General features: G+C 35.7%; 1 protein-coding gene across 1 annotated transcript; it reads right to left on the bottom strand.

Annotated features, from left to right (window-relative positions):
• Positions 1 to 342: 342 nt before the first annotated feature.
• On the bottom strand, positions 343 to 12,268 carry LOC118802045 (SLAM family member 5-like). Its single transcript, XM_036562500.1, has 8 exons — positions 12,214 to 12,268; positions 9,671 to 9,967; positions 7,673 to 7,936; positions 7,481 to 7,579; positions 2,419 to 2,459; positions 2,136 to 2,261; positions 1,177 to 1,233; positions 343 to 941 (listed from the first exon to the last, which is right to left on the bottom strand). Exons 1-8 carry the CDS (start codon positions 12,266 to 12,268, stop codon positions 852 to 854), a joined length of 1,029 nt encoding a protein of 342 aa, XP_036418393.1. The 3' UTR covers positions 343 to 851.
• Between the last annotated feature and the right edge of the window lie 3,097 nt (positions 12,269 to 15,365).

Below are 15,365 nucleotides of genomic sequence, written 5' to 3'. Positions count from 1 at the left end.
GTACTTGTCTGACTGCATTGTGCCAAGTGTAAAGTTTGGTGGAGGGGGGATTATGGTGTGGGGTTGTTTTTCAGGAGTTGGGCTCGGCCCCTTAGTTCCAGTGAAAGGAACTCTTAATGCTTCAGCAGACCAAGAGATTTTGAACAATTTCATGCTCCCAACTTTGTGGGAACAGTTTGGGGACGGCCCCTTCCTGTTCCAACATGACTGCGCACCAGTGTACAAAGCAAGGTCCAAAATGGTCAAAAATTCCCATAAACACACTCCTAAACCTTGTGGAAAGCCTTCCCAGAAGAGTTGAAGCTGTTATAGCTGCAAAGGGTGGGCCGACATCATATTAAACCCTATGGATTAAGAATGGGATGTCACTCAAGTTCATATGTGTGTGAAGGCAGATGATCGAATACTTTTGGAAATATAGTGTATTTCACCCCAATCTATTACTTGTGTAAATGGACCATCGAATAAGAGTGATTTAAAAAAAACACTACTTGCATATGGATTTTCCTCCTGTTTTGTTTCCACTGTTTTGATATTAATGTCAATGTAGTCAGTGACGCTAACTACCCAACATTAGCTAACTACTGGTAGTGGAGTGGTGTGTTATAGGGCTTGGCGGTGTATCAACTTTTTGCAGTATATCAGTATATTTTCAAATTAGATATAGGATGAGACTATTCCGTTTATATTGTGAAACTTGTATCTGACTGTGATCAGCAGTGGGCCAAAGCCATCTTTCCGACTTAGACAAGGGCCAGATGTACTTTTGTGGACTTCCATGAGATGACCTTCTTAGCCAACTGTGTAGATCAAGAGGGGCTTTAACTCCTCATATCTGATGCGGCTTCATCCTATTTTGCTTGATTCACAGCTTTGCTGGGTTTTGCTTTGCTGGGTTTTGAAACTGTAGCATAAATGGTTTCAGGTTTCATAAGTTGCATCTATATGATAAAAAGGAGAAAGAAAAAAGTACAAATTATTAAATCAATTAATTAACATTAATGGAAATGCATTCGAGTTTGCAGATCCATAATGAAATAAAAGAATTGTCATTACATAAAGCACATTTGCAAGTTTTTTCAACAAAAGTACCACAAATCCTTGTATGGATAACAACATTGAAGTTTCTATACACAAGCTCTTTAACTGAATGAACGGGCTTTTAGTTCTTCTTACCTGATCTGGAACTGATTCATAGGTGTTAGGAACAGTGATATCCGCTGAGGTCGACTGCTGCAAGTTTTTTGAAGAAATGATACAACATATGATGAATAAAAATGGTATTTGCAATAACCCAGTATGATTCAAAGCTACTACATGTGTACGTTCCTTACTACTAGAGTAGAAATAACTAGAGTTTCCAAAACTGGAGGTCAAAAAATGATTATAAGTTACAAAATGGGAAATAGGACTTCCCATAACCGTGCAAGACCTGGTAGATACCAAAACATCATGTGAACAGCACTTATAGCTTTCATGTTTGAGAGACAAGAGAAAATCAAGCTCCACTCTTACTTCAGATCTGAAAAAAACTGAAGGTTGGATGGTAGTCTAGTGGTAAGAGAGATTCAAATCCCAAGACTGATTGGACATTTCTGGTTGTGCGCTTAGACAAAGCACTTAAATCACTTAACTCCCCACTGCTCTGCCGCTGATGTTGTGCTGTGTAGTTAGGCAGCAAAACGACAAGTTTCCCTTGTAGGATCAATAAAAGTATATTTATTTATACATATTTCTACTATAATTTCTCATATATATATATATAGAATTTCTCATATGTATATAATATATTATTATTATACACTAGTGGTCACCGCCCATTTTTTGTGTAATCCTCCAATAAACGTCTAAGTTTGAGTGAGAGAAACTGCTGATGCAAACAATATATAGGCTTATATCCATCCTTCACAAAGCAGACAGCTTTTTCTACACTGCAGCTCTAATCAGGCCTTTTAGACTGTGAATAAAACGATTGCACAGATATTTTCCTCTAGTTTTAACTGTATCACTTTTCACAGCTCCAACTGCATTAAACAAATCTGGCTCTCGTAGAATTATCAAAATAACTTTTTATAAATGATCTACCAGAAGTCAATTTCAATGACAACTTTTTGGTATATACTGGCCATTTTTACCTCATTTTCAGGAACTGGAGTCTGACTAGACTGTCCATTACTTGTAGGTTGTGGTTTCTTCCCTACAACACTGTACACAGTAGAAGGGCTCTCCAGCGCGATAGGTGGTGATGCTGCACCATTTCTCTGTAAACATGATTATCATCATTATCATCTTTATCAAATTATAAAACGCTGTGTTTCATGTTACCTTCCAATATACAACAATATAAACCTTAAATCCATCAATTTAAGTACTCACAGAATTTAATGTCTACAGGAATAAGAATTATATAAATCTTACCTCAACTTCTGCATAGACTGTGTTCTCGCACTGTATCGGACCTATGCAGTTTTGAATGGAAAATGAAAAATTAACCCTTCAAGTCACAGTTGAAAAGTAACTGTAGGCACAATATTAAATGTCCAAAGCTATTTTGTCTAACTGCAATACAGCTATTATTACTGATGCATAGTTTGTGTTACATGATTAATTACTATAACAGACTTTTCACAAATAGTAAAAACAAGGAGTAAAGGGGGGCTTCAGCATAACACACCATTCCATACTGCTTCACAGTTCCTGTACGATCCTGACCAGGCCAGATTCAGCCCTGTCCTGAGTCTATTATGAACACCTATAACTCATTTGTTTTGTTGCGTGTGTTTCTGTGTTTTTCACCTCACCTAGATCTTCTTGCATACTCATAAACAAGATTTTGTTTATGAGTATGGACATATTCTTGTTTTCTTTGTCTGCTTGTTTTCTGAAATTGACTACTTGTAAACCTGAGGGTTCTGGGAAAGAAATGTACATCCACCCAGTCCACTCATCCCTACAAAACAAAAATATACTGGCCCTAAACAAAAATAAACAGCCTCAGCATACAAAGAACCAGACATATACTATTACATAATAAAATCTAAGTGTCAACCTTTAATGACAGTAACACTTAATCATATTAAGAGTTACTAATAATCACAGCCTCCAAACTGTATAAATTCACTGATACTCATATAGTACATTTCTACCATTAAAACCTTTCACAACGATTTTCTTTACAAACACAATCTTATTATTTTATGGCTAAATGGGGTCTCTCACACACAGTTACTACACATACAAACACAATGAAAGTCTATGAAAGTTCAGTATGAGAACATTACTCCCACTACCTGTAGTCTGAGCACATTACTTAAACTTAAAAACTAATAATTTATTGTGGAGTATTATGTGATACAATGTTTGAGGGACATTGTAGAGTCTACAATAAAATAGAAAAAATAAAGGTCCCTTTATGAAAATCATATACTAACAGGATTGGGATGTAACAGAATACAAGTTTTAGGTGTATATAGTCAGAATACAGAAATGAAGTATCAGACTGACAAGGGCAGTTTTCAGTATGTGATTACTATCAAAATGTTTAGAATAAGAGCACTTACCCAAAACATTAAAAAAATTTAATTGTTAAAATAAAGTGGTTGTTCATGTATTATTTTAAATTTAGTGCATGGTTTGTAGTTCCCCTAAAGAGGAACTCAACAAACACACTCTTTGCAAACACTGAGGTTCCTGCTAAAGCCTGAGTAGACTGATAAATCAGTGTGACAGTGTGTGTTATTTATCGTAGTATTACTGAGGTTTTTAAAGGAAAAAATGGAACTGAGCAGTGTCCTTAGCAAACATAGCATCAATGTTTTACTGGACTTGTGCATATGTTTTGTGGCATGTTATATACATGTCATTAATTGAAAATCATATAGCTTTCCTCTTTATAGTGAAATGTGCAAGATTTTGTTATTAGGATATACGTTTATGAAACAGGTGGCAGTTCTGCTTGGAGGATTATGGGAGCAACAGTTGACTGAGGCAGGCGATAAGAGACAAAAAGGGTTTGGATTTCTGAATTTCATTCAAACAACAAGAGCTAATTTTCATGAAACACATTAACAGAAGTTTAAATTAAGTGAAGGGTGTAAATTAAATAGACAGCAGTTTTCCAGTGCTCTAAATGTGTAATGCATAAATTAATATGTTACTTTTTTATATATTTTAACATAATAAATCACTGAATACATTTAGTGCATTCAGTATTCAGACATAATTACTTTTTTTTAAGTATTTTGCCTAACTCTGTATAGTACGTTGGTGGTATAAGGTTCCATCTGTGGTCTAATCAGTGTAGTTGACAAATGTGGGAAAACCAAAGTACTCATTTTTTACTTAAATTCGATGTTCATATACTCATACTCAACACTAAGATGTTTACAGGGTTTACTAACTTGGCTAAGAAAACAGGTTAAGATAAAATTTTTTTTAGTAAATATTGAAATATTGATTGTGATAAACGGTAAGTTGAAGGCCAACTGACCAAGTAATTATAGTGCTTGCAAAGCAAAGCACTGTATTGTTATTCCTCGGCGTCTTCTCTTTTTTATGCTCTGTTTTATCCTGCATGTAAACGCAGTCACTAAAGTAACTTTTTATCATTTGAGAAAATACCAGTGAAATTCAGCCTTTTCTGTTTCAGAGCGGAGAAACTTGTTCATGCATTTGTTACAAACAGAGTTAAGTACTGTAATACTCTTCTTAATGGACTTCCTAAGAAAACAATACATCATTTACAACTTGTACAAAATACAGCAGCGCGCATCCTAACAGAAACAAAAAAGAGAGATCACATCACTCCCGTTTTGAAAGAACTGCACTGGCTACCTGTATCATTCAGGATAGATTTTAATTTTCTGCCACTAGTTTTTAAGGCTGTAAATGACCTTAAAGCTCCTGCTTTCATCAGACAGAGTGCCTGTCTGTTTGTTTCAACATGTCGTCTTAGATCTGCAGATAGTAACCTTCTGCAAATACCTTCTGTAAAATACAGAAAATATGGAGAGACTCGTTCAGTTATTATGCTTCTAAACTGTGGAACTCAGTTTCACCTTTATCAGACTTTTTTTTATTTGATCAGTGTCTTATATGATTTCAAATTAGTACTTATAGTTTTTGCTATTACTGTTCAGCTTTATCACCTGTCTTTAAAGCACTTTAAGCAGCCACAGGTATGAAAGGTGCTCTATAAATAAAGACATTGTTGTTATTATTATATTTTATACATGCCGTCAGATGCCTATAAATGTACCTACCAGACTAAAACTCACGAAAATACATTTCATGAATGAATGGATTTAAAGTATTTGACAAGAAAGTTTATATCTGAAACAATCTGGTGAAGTTTCTATTTCTATTTGGGTTTACTCACAGATTATAAATATGATTTTTTTAAAAAATAAGAGCTCTGACAATTAAAAAATTCCATTTATATTTGATCCATTCTGAAGATCTGTTTCTAAATATACTAGGATTTTATGCTCAATGGCCAAAATTACTTTATTAAGGTTTGAAAGTTTGTAAACTACTTTGAAAATGAAATCTTTGATCATCAGTGTCTCGAAACTGCACTGAATACAGATAGAACCTTACAATTCTAAGCTTAAGAACTTTTTCTATGAAATCATTTCAACGCAACAGTAATTATTTTGAGAAAATAAGACATTAATTAATTAGAGATTAGAGGAAATTAAATAAATACTTTTTATTCTATGCTTTGAAACATTCATTTTCAGCTGGTGGGATAGGCTGAACTTTACTTCCGTGTTAAGTTCACTTCTAGAAACTGTGCAATATTTTAAAAAGTGCACTCAGGTCATTTAAGAACTGTATGATTTTGAGCGTAACCTCTTAACCACATGTAATGTGTCAAAGAATGGCTGCTGCAGAGCACAAAACCACATTGCACAAAAGCAACAGCATGCAGGAATACATAGTAAGGAGTAGCTTTAGTAAAGCAGGGATTTCAGAGCGAAAGATTTTAATGTGCTTTTAACATTAATTTGGAAAAACTGTCAGATCATTATTTAGGCAAAACCTGCTCTTTTATAGTGTTATAAAATATACCCAAAATATTAGGAAATGACAGTTTAAAACATAGCTTTTCTAAAAGTATTTGTTTTTATTTCCTTCATCAAATTAAAAATAATAAGTCTATAAAGTGTTTTCCATTAAAAATGAATAAATGTGTTTGGGGTCTCCCGAGTGGTGCAACTGTCTAAGCTTTGGCCCTGTCATAAGGAGATTGCGAGTTCGATCCCTGGTGATGCTACAGCCATCTGTAGCCGGGAGTCCGAGAGAGCACAATCGGCCTCGCTCTCTGGATGTGTAGGATGGCCCCCCTTTCTCCCCCCATCTGTTAGCTGTTGTAACAGATCTGGCGGTTGGCTCTTTCCTCCGAGAGCGTTCGGCTGTCCAATGACGTTTTTTGAGCGGCAGTTAGAAAAATGTGGTGGCACTTCACAGGTCTCGGAGGAAGCCTGTGCTTGCCCTCGTCCTCCTAGTGCTAGTAGTATTGTGTGATTGGGGGAGTCCTAACTAGGGGGTGGAATTGGAGACAACTAAATTGGGGAGAAAATCAGGGAAAAATGAAAGGAATAAATACATAAGTAAGTAAGTAAATAAATAAATATGTTTGAAAAAATGTCTATTTCTCTCTGACCACAATCGCAGCCATGTTATTGGGCCAGGAATAAGGCAAGCTTTTTTCATATGTTAAGTAGCACATATTCAGTATTTACTAACAGTCTAGGTTAATGGGAGTAGGTGTTAAATCACAGTAATCTCCTTCCAGTATTTTGGACTTTGAGAGGGAAACTTCTGTAAATGCATGCGCAAGGAAGCAAAAGCGCCAAATAGCAACGACCTTCATCTTATCATGCAGGCTGAAGCACCATTGCGACTGTTTAGTAAACCACAACAGACACTTTTTAACACCAAAATGGAGTTTGCAATGGGGCAAAATGGTAGTAAATCTACCCCAATATTTATGTCTATTTTTTCATATTAATGTAATGATTTCTTTCTAGTGCTGCTTTAACTAATTTAACACTAAGAAATAAACTTAAAAGTACTATAAATACAATAGTGCTAAACCACACTACATTTGCAAGGCCTGGCCCATTTTGTAAACTAAATCAAGGTGGTTCTGGAGCTAAAAATAACTTTTCAATATTTCAGTGAGCCGGCCATCTTGTATGGGCTCTATCTATCTATTCAGCTAAAAAAAAACTGGGGGGTGTGGGAGTTACATTTACACTAATACAATTCCTTCTGGCCTAAATTAACATTTAGAAAGCCACATAATGTGGCAGAATTTAGACGTCCTACAAATCGAGGGTTAAAATGTGCTCTGATTGCATTCTATTGTGATAGCTCTCACAGCAACAATTTATATACAAAAGAGTATGTAAAGAAAAATGAGAAATGTTTACATTCAAATTGAACATGCATTTTAAATTAAACAAGACCATACCTGTTGATCTCTTCTGGCAACGATATAAAAAAATGATGATGATAACAATTAGAACGAAGAATCCCACTGCCACCGCAAGAAGCCAAAGCCAGTTTAAGCCTGCCGGGAAGGATTGTTATTAATCTTACAACATCAGTATAGATTGGGTTTAAATAATCAAATGTGTTTGTGTTTCAGCATGTGAGTGCACACCTTCATCGGCACAGTGTCGTTTAAGTTCTCTCATCTCCAAAACATCCTTCTTCCAGCCGACTGGGTTGCTATGGTTACAAATGATGGTGCTCCCACTGACAGACAGGGAAAGGGTGATGTCTTCAGGTGATGTCACTTCCTTCTTCTTGCAGGTTTCCTTGTAACAGCTGGAGTTGATAGAGAGGTCATGACCTCTACAGGTGAGAGTGATGTTACAGGTGTCTCTGCTTAGCTGGTGAGTCAGGACTGGAGCCTCCACTGGATCTGAAGTATACATAGATATAGATAATTATACTGCTAGTAATCTCACACTGAAAGCCAAACAACAATAAATCACTTACAGAGATTATCTGTCTCAGAACCTTATGAAGTCCTGTAAACTTAATCTTAGAGGTCTAGACTCAAATATGACTACACAACAATAACAACAACAACAATAATGATACTAACAACAGTAATGATTCAATTCTAATAATTTCCACCTTTCAGTAACTCAAAGATGTAGTGGTTGAAAACATAAACATAACATAAAATATTAAGATTAGACACAGACTAAAAAGCCTAAAAGTTTAATTAACCTCTTTTCACAGGAGCCATAACATGCAATTTATGCCTGTTTTGGCCTTCAAATTTTGCAGTATGTATTTTTTTTATATTCAGTAATGCTATATTCCTATTTTTCAGTGGAAATGTAATTTATAAAACCAGAAGTAAACTGCTTTTTTCAACTTTGTAAGTAAGCAAAAGGCCAACATTTATAAAAGTATTTTTACTGTGTGTTAATTGTACAGGATTGTTTGATGTGAAGAAAGCTGTAGTTGTACTGTTTGTTCTATCTCAGCATGGCTGTCTTTGTGGAGAGGTGTGAATGCAGAAGCAGGAGCAACCCGTCATTGGTCACTAGCAGCTCAACACAGAGTCACAACATTTCACACACAGAGAGACAAAAGTATCATAGTTCATCTGATAACAGAGTTACGGTGAAAATGTTTTATTTGATTATATTAATTAGAAAAATACCCCAGATGATTTCCCTTCCGCTGATGATATGGCCACTAAGGTTCTTGCAGAAACAGATTAATAATACAATATTCTTACTACTAGTTTGTGCTATGTTGCCGCTTACAGACAATTGTTTTACTTTCTATAATGTTTGACTAATTTACATTAACATTATGAACAGTATGACCGGTACAAAGCAACATGTTACATTAATTACATTCTCCTTTAATGAAGTAGTGTAACAAACTGCAGTTCCTGACTTAAATTTCTATTACTTGCATCATTTGTATGTCTTTAATTATATGCAATGCATTTAAAAATACATCTTGTCTCTACATATTGACTGTATCCATGTGAATACATATGCTACCTGTATTTCAATTGTGATTATAAGCAGTGCAATTCCCATGCTAAAGGAGAGTCCCAACCTCACCTAAACAAGCCTGACTCAATTTTTACTCTGGAACTGCTCATTAAACTTTACTTCTTATTCATAAAGGTTTTATTTTGAAGTGATTGTATTTCAATTGTTTTTACTGACAAATTTCATATTGCCTATTTTCAAACATCATTAACCAAATTTATAATTTTAATCAAGCATAACTTGTTATGGTTTTTCAGAATAAAGACAGGCATAGTGACATGTCTTTTGAATGATTTGTTTTGCTTTGACTGGCTATTTCTTTCTAAATGAAGTATTAAAAGAGCTGCTGCGTTTTTTCTTGTACTTTCTAGATTGTATGAGTTTTAGGAGTAATGTTAAATTACAATACACATTTTTGGAGTAATTATTCCAATTATTATATGTCCTTTGAATTAACATCACTGGTAAGTTTTCTCTTATGGTGAGAAGACCTTAGATCTCAGCAGACTTATAAAACTCTATGTACATGGGTAAATAAAGGATAGAAGAATGTAAGATTTTGACTGATAGCAGCTGTTTTGTGTTAGAAATGCCTTTTTTCCTACCACTGAATCTCACACTGTAAGACGTACCCAACACAGAGAGTCTGTACTCAGCAACAACTCTGTCCACATCACCAGACGCTTTTGCTTTATACAGTCCACTATCAGTCTTCTGTAAGTTCTTCAGTGTCAGACTGTAGGTTTCCTTATTGAACTCCACTCTGCCTTCATAAAATGTAGAGGGTGTAATATCATTATGTTTTTTATTATATTTTAGAACATTTTTGGTTTCATTCAACACCCAGAATAAGTCATCTTTCTCTGTTACAAGATGCTGTATGTCCAGTTGAACAGAATTGTTTACCAATCTGAACACGTTACTGGGCTCTGTAGAGAGAGAGAGAGAGAACAAAAATAAGTAATGTACCAGTGCTCAAGTTGTTTTTTGTATTTTATAACATTTTGCAATTAGTATTTTTGTTTTTGTCATATTAAATATATTGTATTTCCTGTTTTATTTTGGCAATTAGTTATACATTTCAGTAATTAACGTAGAGGTTTGGAAACATTCTGGTGTCATACACAAAGTTTATGGAGACGAAACCTTTCAGGATTGCATCATCATATATGTGCAAGCCCAAACAAAAGTTTTTCTAATGAAATTTTCCCAGCATCTTTCTTTCTCTCTCTCTCTCTTTCATATCATAGTAGAGAGTCAGTCCTGTTGATAAAAGGTAATTATCAGGAACTACACAAATATGAAGCTAAAAAAGTATGAGATGTAGCCAGAGGTGTAACTTGAGGCATTGTTGATGCTTTTAATGTTGCTCTTCTTGCAAAGAAAATGAAAATTAAGGAAGTGGTTGGACCCCTCTTTCTCCCCATTTCCTGGCTATATTACCTGCTGCTAAAAAGACCTCAGACAACCTCAAAACAATTCATTCTAACAACCTTATTTCTGGTAAGCTCAAACAACGCCGAATTATAATAACCAAGAATTCCAGATGGTAGAGTCTTCAGTGGCCCTATCAAACATTGCTTAGTCTCCAGATAAAACCTGAGCATGAAATTCAACAAAATCACCTGACCCGGATACTGTGCTGATTCACAGAACAGATTTGTTGGGTTCTGGTCGAGAACAGTGCTGTCGTTTGACCATTTCTGCTCTAAATCATGAACTTGCAATGCCTTGACAATGGACAATAGCAGCTGTTGTGACAAAAACGTATTTAGGGTTCAGAATGCACTGTGTGTTAAGAATAATTCATGACAGTCAGCTAATTTTTTAAAGGATGGCATTTACCATTTTTGCAAATGAACTCTTCAGTTGAAGTGTTTCTATTGGAAACCTTTTCTTGCAAGCAACCGAAAAATTGACTTGAAGGGAAAAATTTATAGCATACAATACTTCTGCACTGCCCATAAAAACTATAAAGGAATGTACTGCAAGCAGTATGGCTAACACTTTTACACAATAGGTGAATTTATTTATACTGTATTAGGATCAAATTGTCTTGTTATCCAGAGATCCAATAAAGCTAACAGTATGATCACACTATTAATTGCAACAGCATTAAACTGTAGCAACATTATAACAATACTGTACATTTTTTGTCAAGTTTTAAGCCTGCAAAACTGTCAGTAATCCAATATCTGTTTCAGTGTGTCATCTTTGTCATCTATGAACTATTTTCATACATGACAAAACTAGCCAAACTGCAACCCCCAGTGCCGAAATATTCAGAAACAGCCTGCTCAAGACTGTACAAATTAATGGCCACTTTCCCAATACCTTAAAAATAACAGAGAATTACTGTCAAATTCATCTTTTTAACCTCTTTAACAAGAACAAGAACATAAAGACAGACAGTTATTATAAGAAACATACTTTTTTAAATTGTAACTGAGGTGTCGCAAACCACTGAATGAACAAATGACTCAACAGGAGGACTCAACAACTTGAAGGGGCACTCTGGCCAAAATGAAAATTTATATAGCTAACAAAACTGCTAGAAAGCCTAATATCATGTCAGTATTTATTAGCAACTACATCAGTACATATATTTATCGTCAAGGGGAGACTGTGTTACACTGATGAGGCTGTGGGATACAATGCAGTGCTATGCTACAGAATTTTACATAACATGACAAATAACATATTAAACCCTAGTTTTAGGTCTGAATGTCCCTTTAAAAGTATGGTTCACCACAAAATCAAGTATATACACCAAAACCCCCAGTTAACTGCATTTGAACAAAACAGAGCTAAATGCCAAACAAAGTACGTAGACATTTTGTAAGAAGCCTTTACTAAGAGTGTACGATAAGAGAAGGAGACTTGCCTGAACTATAAAATACAGACGAGAATGTAGACATATAAGCAACTGATTTGTTGAACCATTTAGTCAAAATATTATTTAGGAGTTTCAAAAGACACATAGGGCATAAGCACAAGTATTCTAGCTAGTATATGAAAGCAAAACAAACAAAAAGTCCTACTGACTTCATAATCTATATTTTAAGTGTCACTCTATGACTGTAGCAAGCTTATGGTAAAGATAATTACTGGAAATAATATAGTTGAACCTGTACAATGTGATATGCAGTAACAAAGTTTAGAATTTTTTTTTTACCTGCGATCGAGACAAAACTGAAGAGAACAAAAAGAAGCTGCACTACCATCGCCATCGTGTGAGGAAGTTTCTAAACCAAGGAAGTATGTTCAATGAAGTATATTCAGGCTAATTTCCCTATAGTTAACTAGACATGAAAAAGCAAGACACACTTTGTTAACACAGTTTAATTCTGACAAAGACACTAAAAAAATGTAATGAATTGTGTATAATATATATAATATAAACAATATGTCATTATACTGTTATGCTAAAGCTGGTAAAGCACAACAGGGATGAACTGAAAGACCATTTAGTTCTGTAGAACATAAATGAGGCTATTTAGGCTCAGCTTGAGTATATTTTTCTATGAAGTAAAAGAAACCATATGATATTAGATATATTTGAAATTAAATAATATGAAAAATTGTAGGTCACTATTGCCTGAGTGGGAAGCCCTAGACACGCAGACACAGAGGCACAATGACAAACTGTTTATAAAATCTTTAACAGACCAAACAGTCTATTGATCTTAATTGGCGAAAGTGACCACCAAGAGGTTGGCATGAGTGATATCCAGATGTTCATGAGGTAACAATCAAGCACAACTTAGAACAAAGAAAAGGGAAATGAATGAAAACACACACACACACACACACACACACACACACACACACACACACACACACCCACACACAGTGCTGCTGGAGTTTTTAAACACCTCAATGTCACTGCTGGACTGAGAATAGTCCACCAACCAAAAATATCCAGCCAACAGCGTCCTGTGACCTCTGATAAAGACTAGAGGATGCCCAACACAAACTGTGCAGCAGCAGATGAGCTATCGTCTCTGACTTTACATCTACAAGGTGGACCGACAAGGTAGGAGTGTCTAATAGAGTGGACAGTGAGTGGACACAGTGTTTAAAAACTCCAGCAGCACTGATGTGTCTGATCCACTCATACCAGCACAACACACACTAACACACCACCACCACGTCAGTGTTACTGCAGTGCTGAGAATGATCCACCACCCAAATAGTACTTGCTCTGTGAATGTCCATGGGGGGTCTTGACCACCGAAGAAGAGGGTAAAAGGGGGCTAACAAAGTATGCAGAGAAACAGATGGACTACAGTCTGTAACTGTAGAACTACAAAGTGCACCTATATAGTAAGTGGAGCTGATCAAATGGACAATGAGTGTAGAAACAAGGAGGTGGTTATAATGTTATTCCTGATCGTTGTATTCCACCATTGATAGATAAATAAAATTATGTTTTCCTATATGTATGACTGTGATTCTTTTAAAAAACGTATATCCATGTTTTTATTAATGGATACACACCATTTTCAAATGAAACTCTTTTACTGTTGCTGCAGCTGAAAATTACAGGTATTTTTCTTTGCCAGTAGGTGGCGATAATTGTGGTAGTAGATTTATGTCAAGTAGCCATTTGAGTATCTCCATGAAATCAATCGAGACAAGTGAATAAAAAGCAAAATAATACATACATATACTTGACTGCATACACAAGTTGCATTGCAGATGTAACGTTTATATATGATATTGCCTAGTTGTCTGAGTGCTATGAACATGGCTGTAACTAGCTATGAGGACACAGAGGTTCGGACTTTGGAAGTTTCAGAAGGTTTTTTTTTTTAACTTTTCTCCTTTCATGAGATTAAATGTAGAAACAGCATCAGCACAAGAATATAGTCTACTCTGACTGGCCTGAAACAGGTTCAGGAGGCCAAAAATCTGAGTCTCTGCTGTTCACACACTACTTAATTATCTCTCCAACTGTCGACTCTGACTGAACCAAAATCTGCAGACTAGAACCGACCAGGATAGCCAGACTGAGCATCAGGGCTGAAATCGGGGAAAATGTTGTGCAGTGTAACCCTGGCTTAAGTCAGCATGCTTTAGTCTAGTTCCAGTAGCTGCTCAGTTTAGGCTACAGGCCCCAGAGTCAGCAATATTAGTGAGTAGATTTGAGCTGCAATAAACTCCACTCCATACCAGAATGTAAGGAAAAAAACTTAGCTCATGTTTTAAATGCCTGTCTTCAAGATAAGCTGCTTCTGAACTCTTAAAAACCACATCCTTACATACAGCCCATGAACAGAAAACCACTCAACCATCTCTCAAGTCTGAAGTGATGGTTTAATTCTAACATTAGCTTTACATTGCTGGAGCTGATTTAAAGAGCTAGAAAAGGTGGTTCAGTTTGGGGGAGGTACGACTGGGACTTTTATCGCAGAGACAACTATCAGAAGTTATATATATATATATATATATATATATATATATATATATACCTTTTTCCATGGAAATTACTTGTTTTAAGGACCCCATCTGTCACTAAATACATCCACTTACTGACCCTGTTCTACAGCCTCTTTTAGAGATAAAACTGAAGGTAGCTGCTTTTTGATCAGAGCTTCAGCTAATTTTGGAAAAGTGTGGGTGTGAAGCGACTGAGTCAGACGTTCCATTTTATTTTGTTCAGCTTCTAGTAATGTGTGACATATCAGGGGAGTTCTTGTGTAGATAAATGAAGTAAATATAATATATAGAATATGAATACTGCAATTATGATATTGTTACCTTTATCGTCTTAGCAAAGTAAGGCCTAAGGTTAAAGAAATATACTACTTCCTGGCACAGCTGTGAGAGCAGGGTGATAAGTTACTCCTCCTACCAATTTTAGAGTGTTACTGTTATTATGAAGACTGATACGCTTCAAGAACCTTTGACAAAGGCACTTGTCACAATATGTGACAAACGAGCATATATGAAAAGAAAGGGGAAGCTATAACAATGGCAATAGCATTGTCAAGTTAAGTTGTGTATTAGGAATTCTTTGATGTCAGCCTCTCTCTCTCTCTTTCTCTGTGGTCATAAAACAAGCAAACACATTAGCAGGTCTGAAGTACTCTAAACACCTTAACAACAAATTCACTGGAAGTAGACAGTTATTAAATTCATTGTAATAACTCCATGACTCTACGGCGTCTCCACACTACTCACACTGGCAGTTTTGTTCGTTCATGTTTAGCAGTTAAAGGCTTTCTCTTCCTCTTTCTCTATTTCTCCCTTGGACTTCCCCCTCCTTCACCAAGCCCTGTGGTTCATTTTTAAGGGCGCTGTCACACCTACCTTGTTTGGACC

The sequence above is a fragment of the Colossoma macropomum genome, unplaced genomic scaffold (genome assembly GCF_904425465.1).
Source record: "Colossoma macropomum unplaced genomic scaffold, Colossoma_macropomum, whole genome shotgun sequence".
Lineage (NCBI taxonomy): Eukaryota > Metazoa > Chordata > Actinopteri > Characiformes > Serrasalmidae > Colossoma > Colossoma macropomum.
The sequence above is the reverse complement of the archived record's forward strand: the minus strand, read 5'-3'. Positions and strand labels throughout refer to the sequence as shown.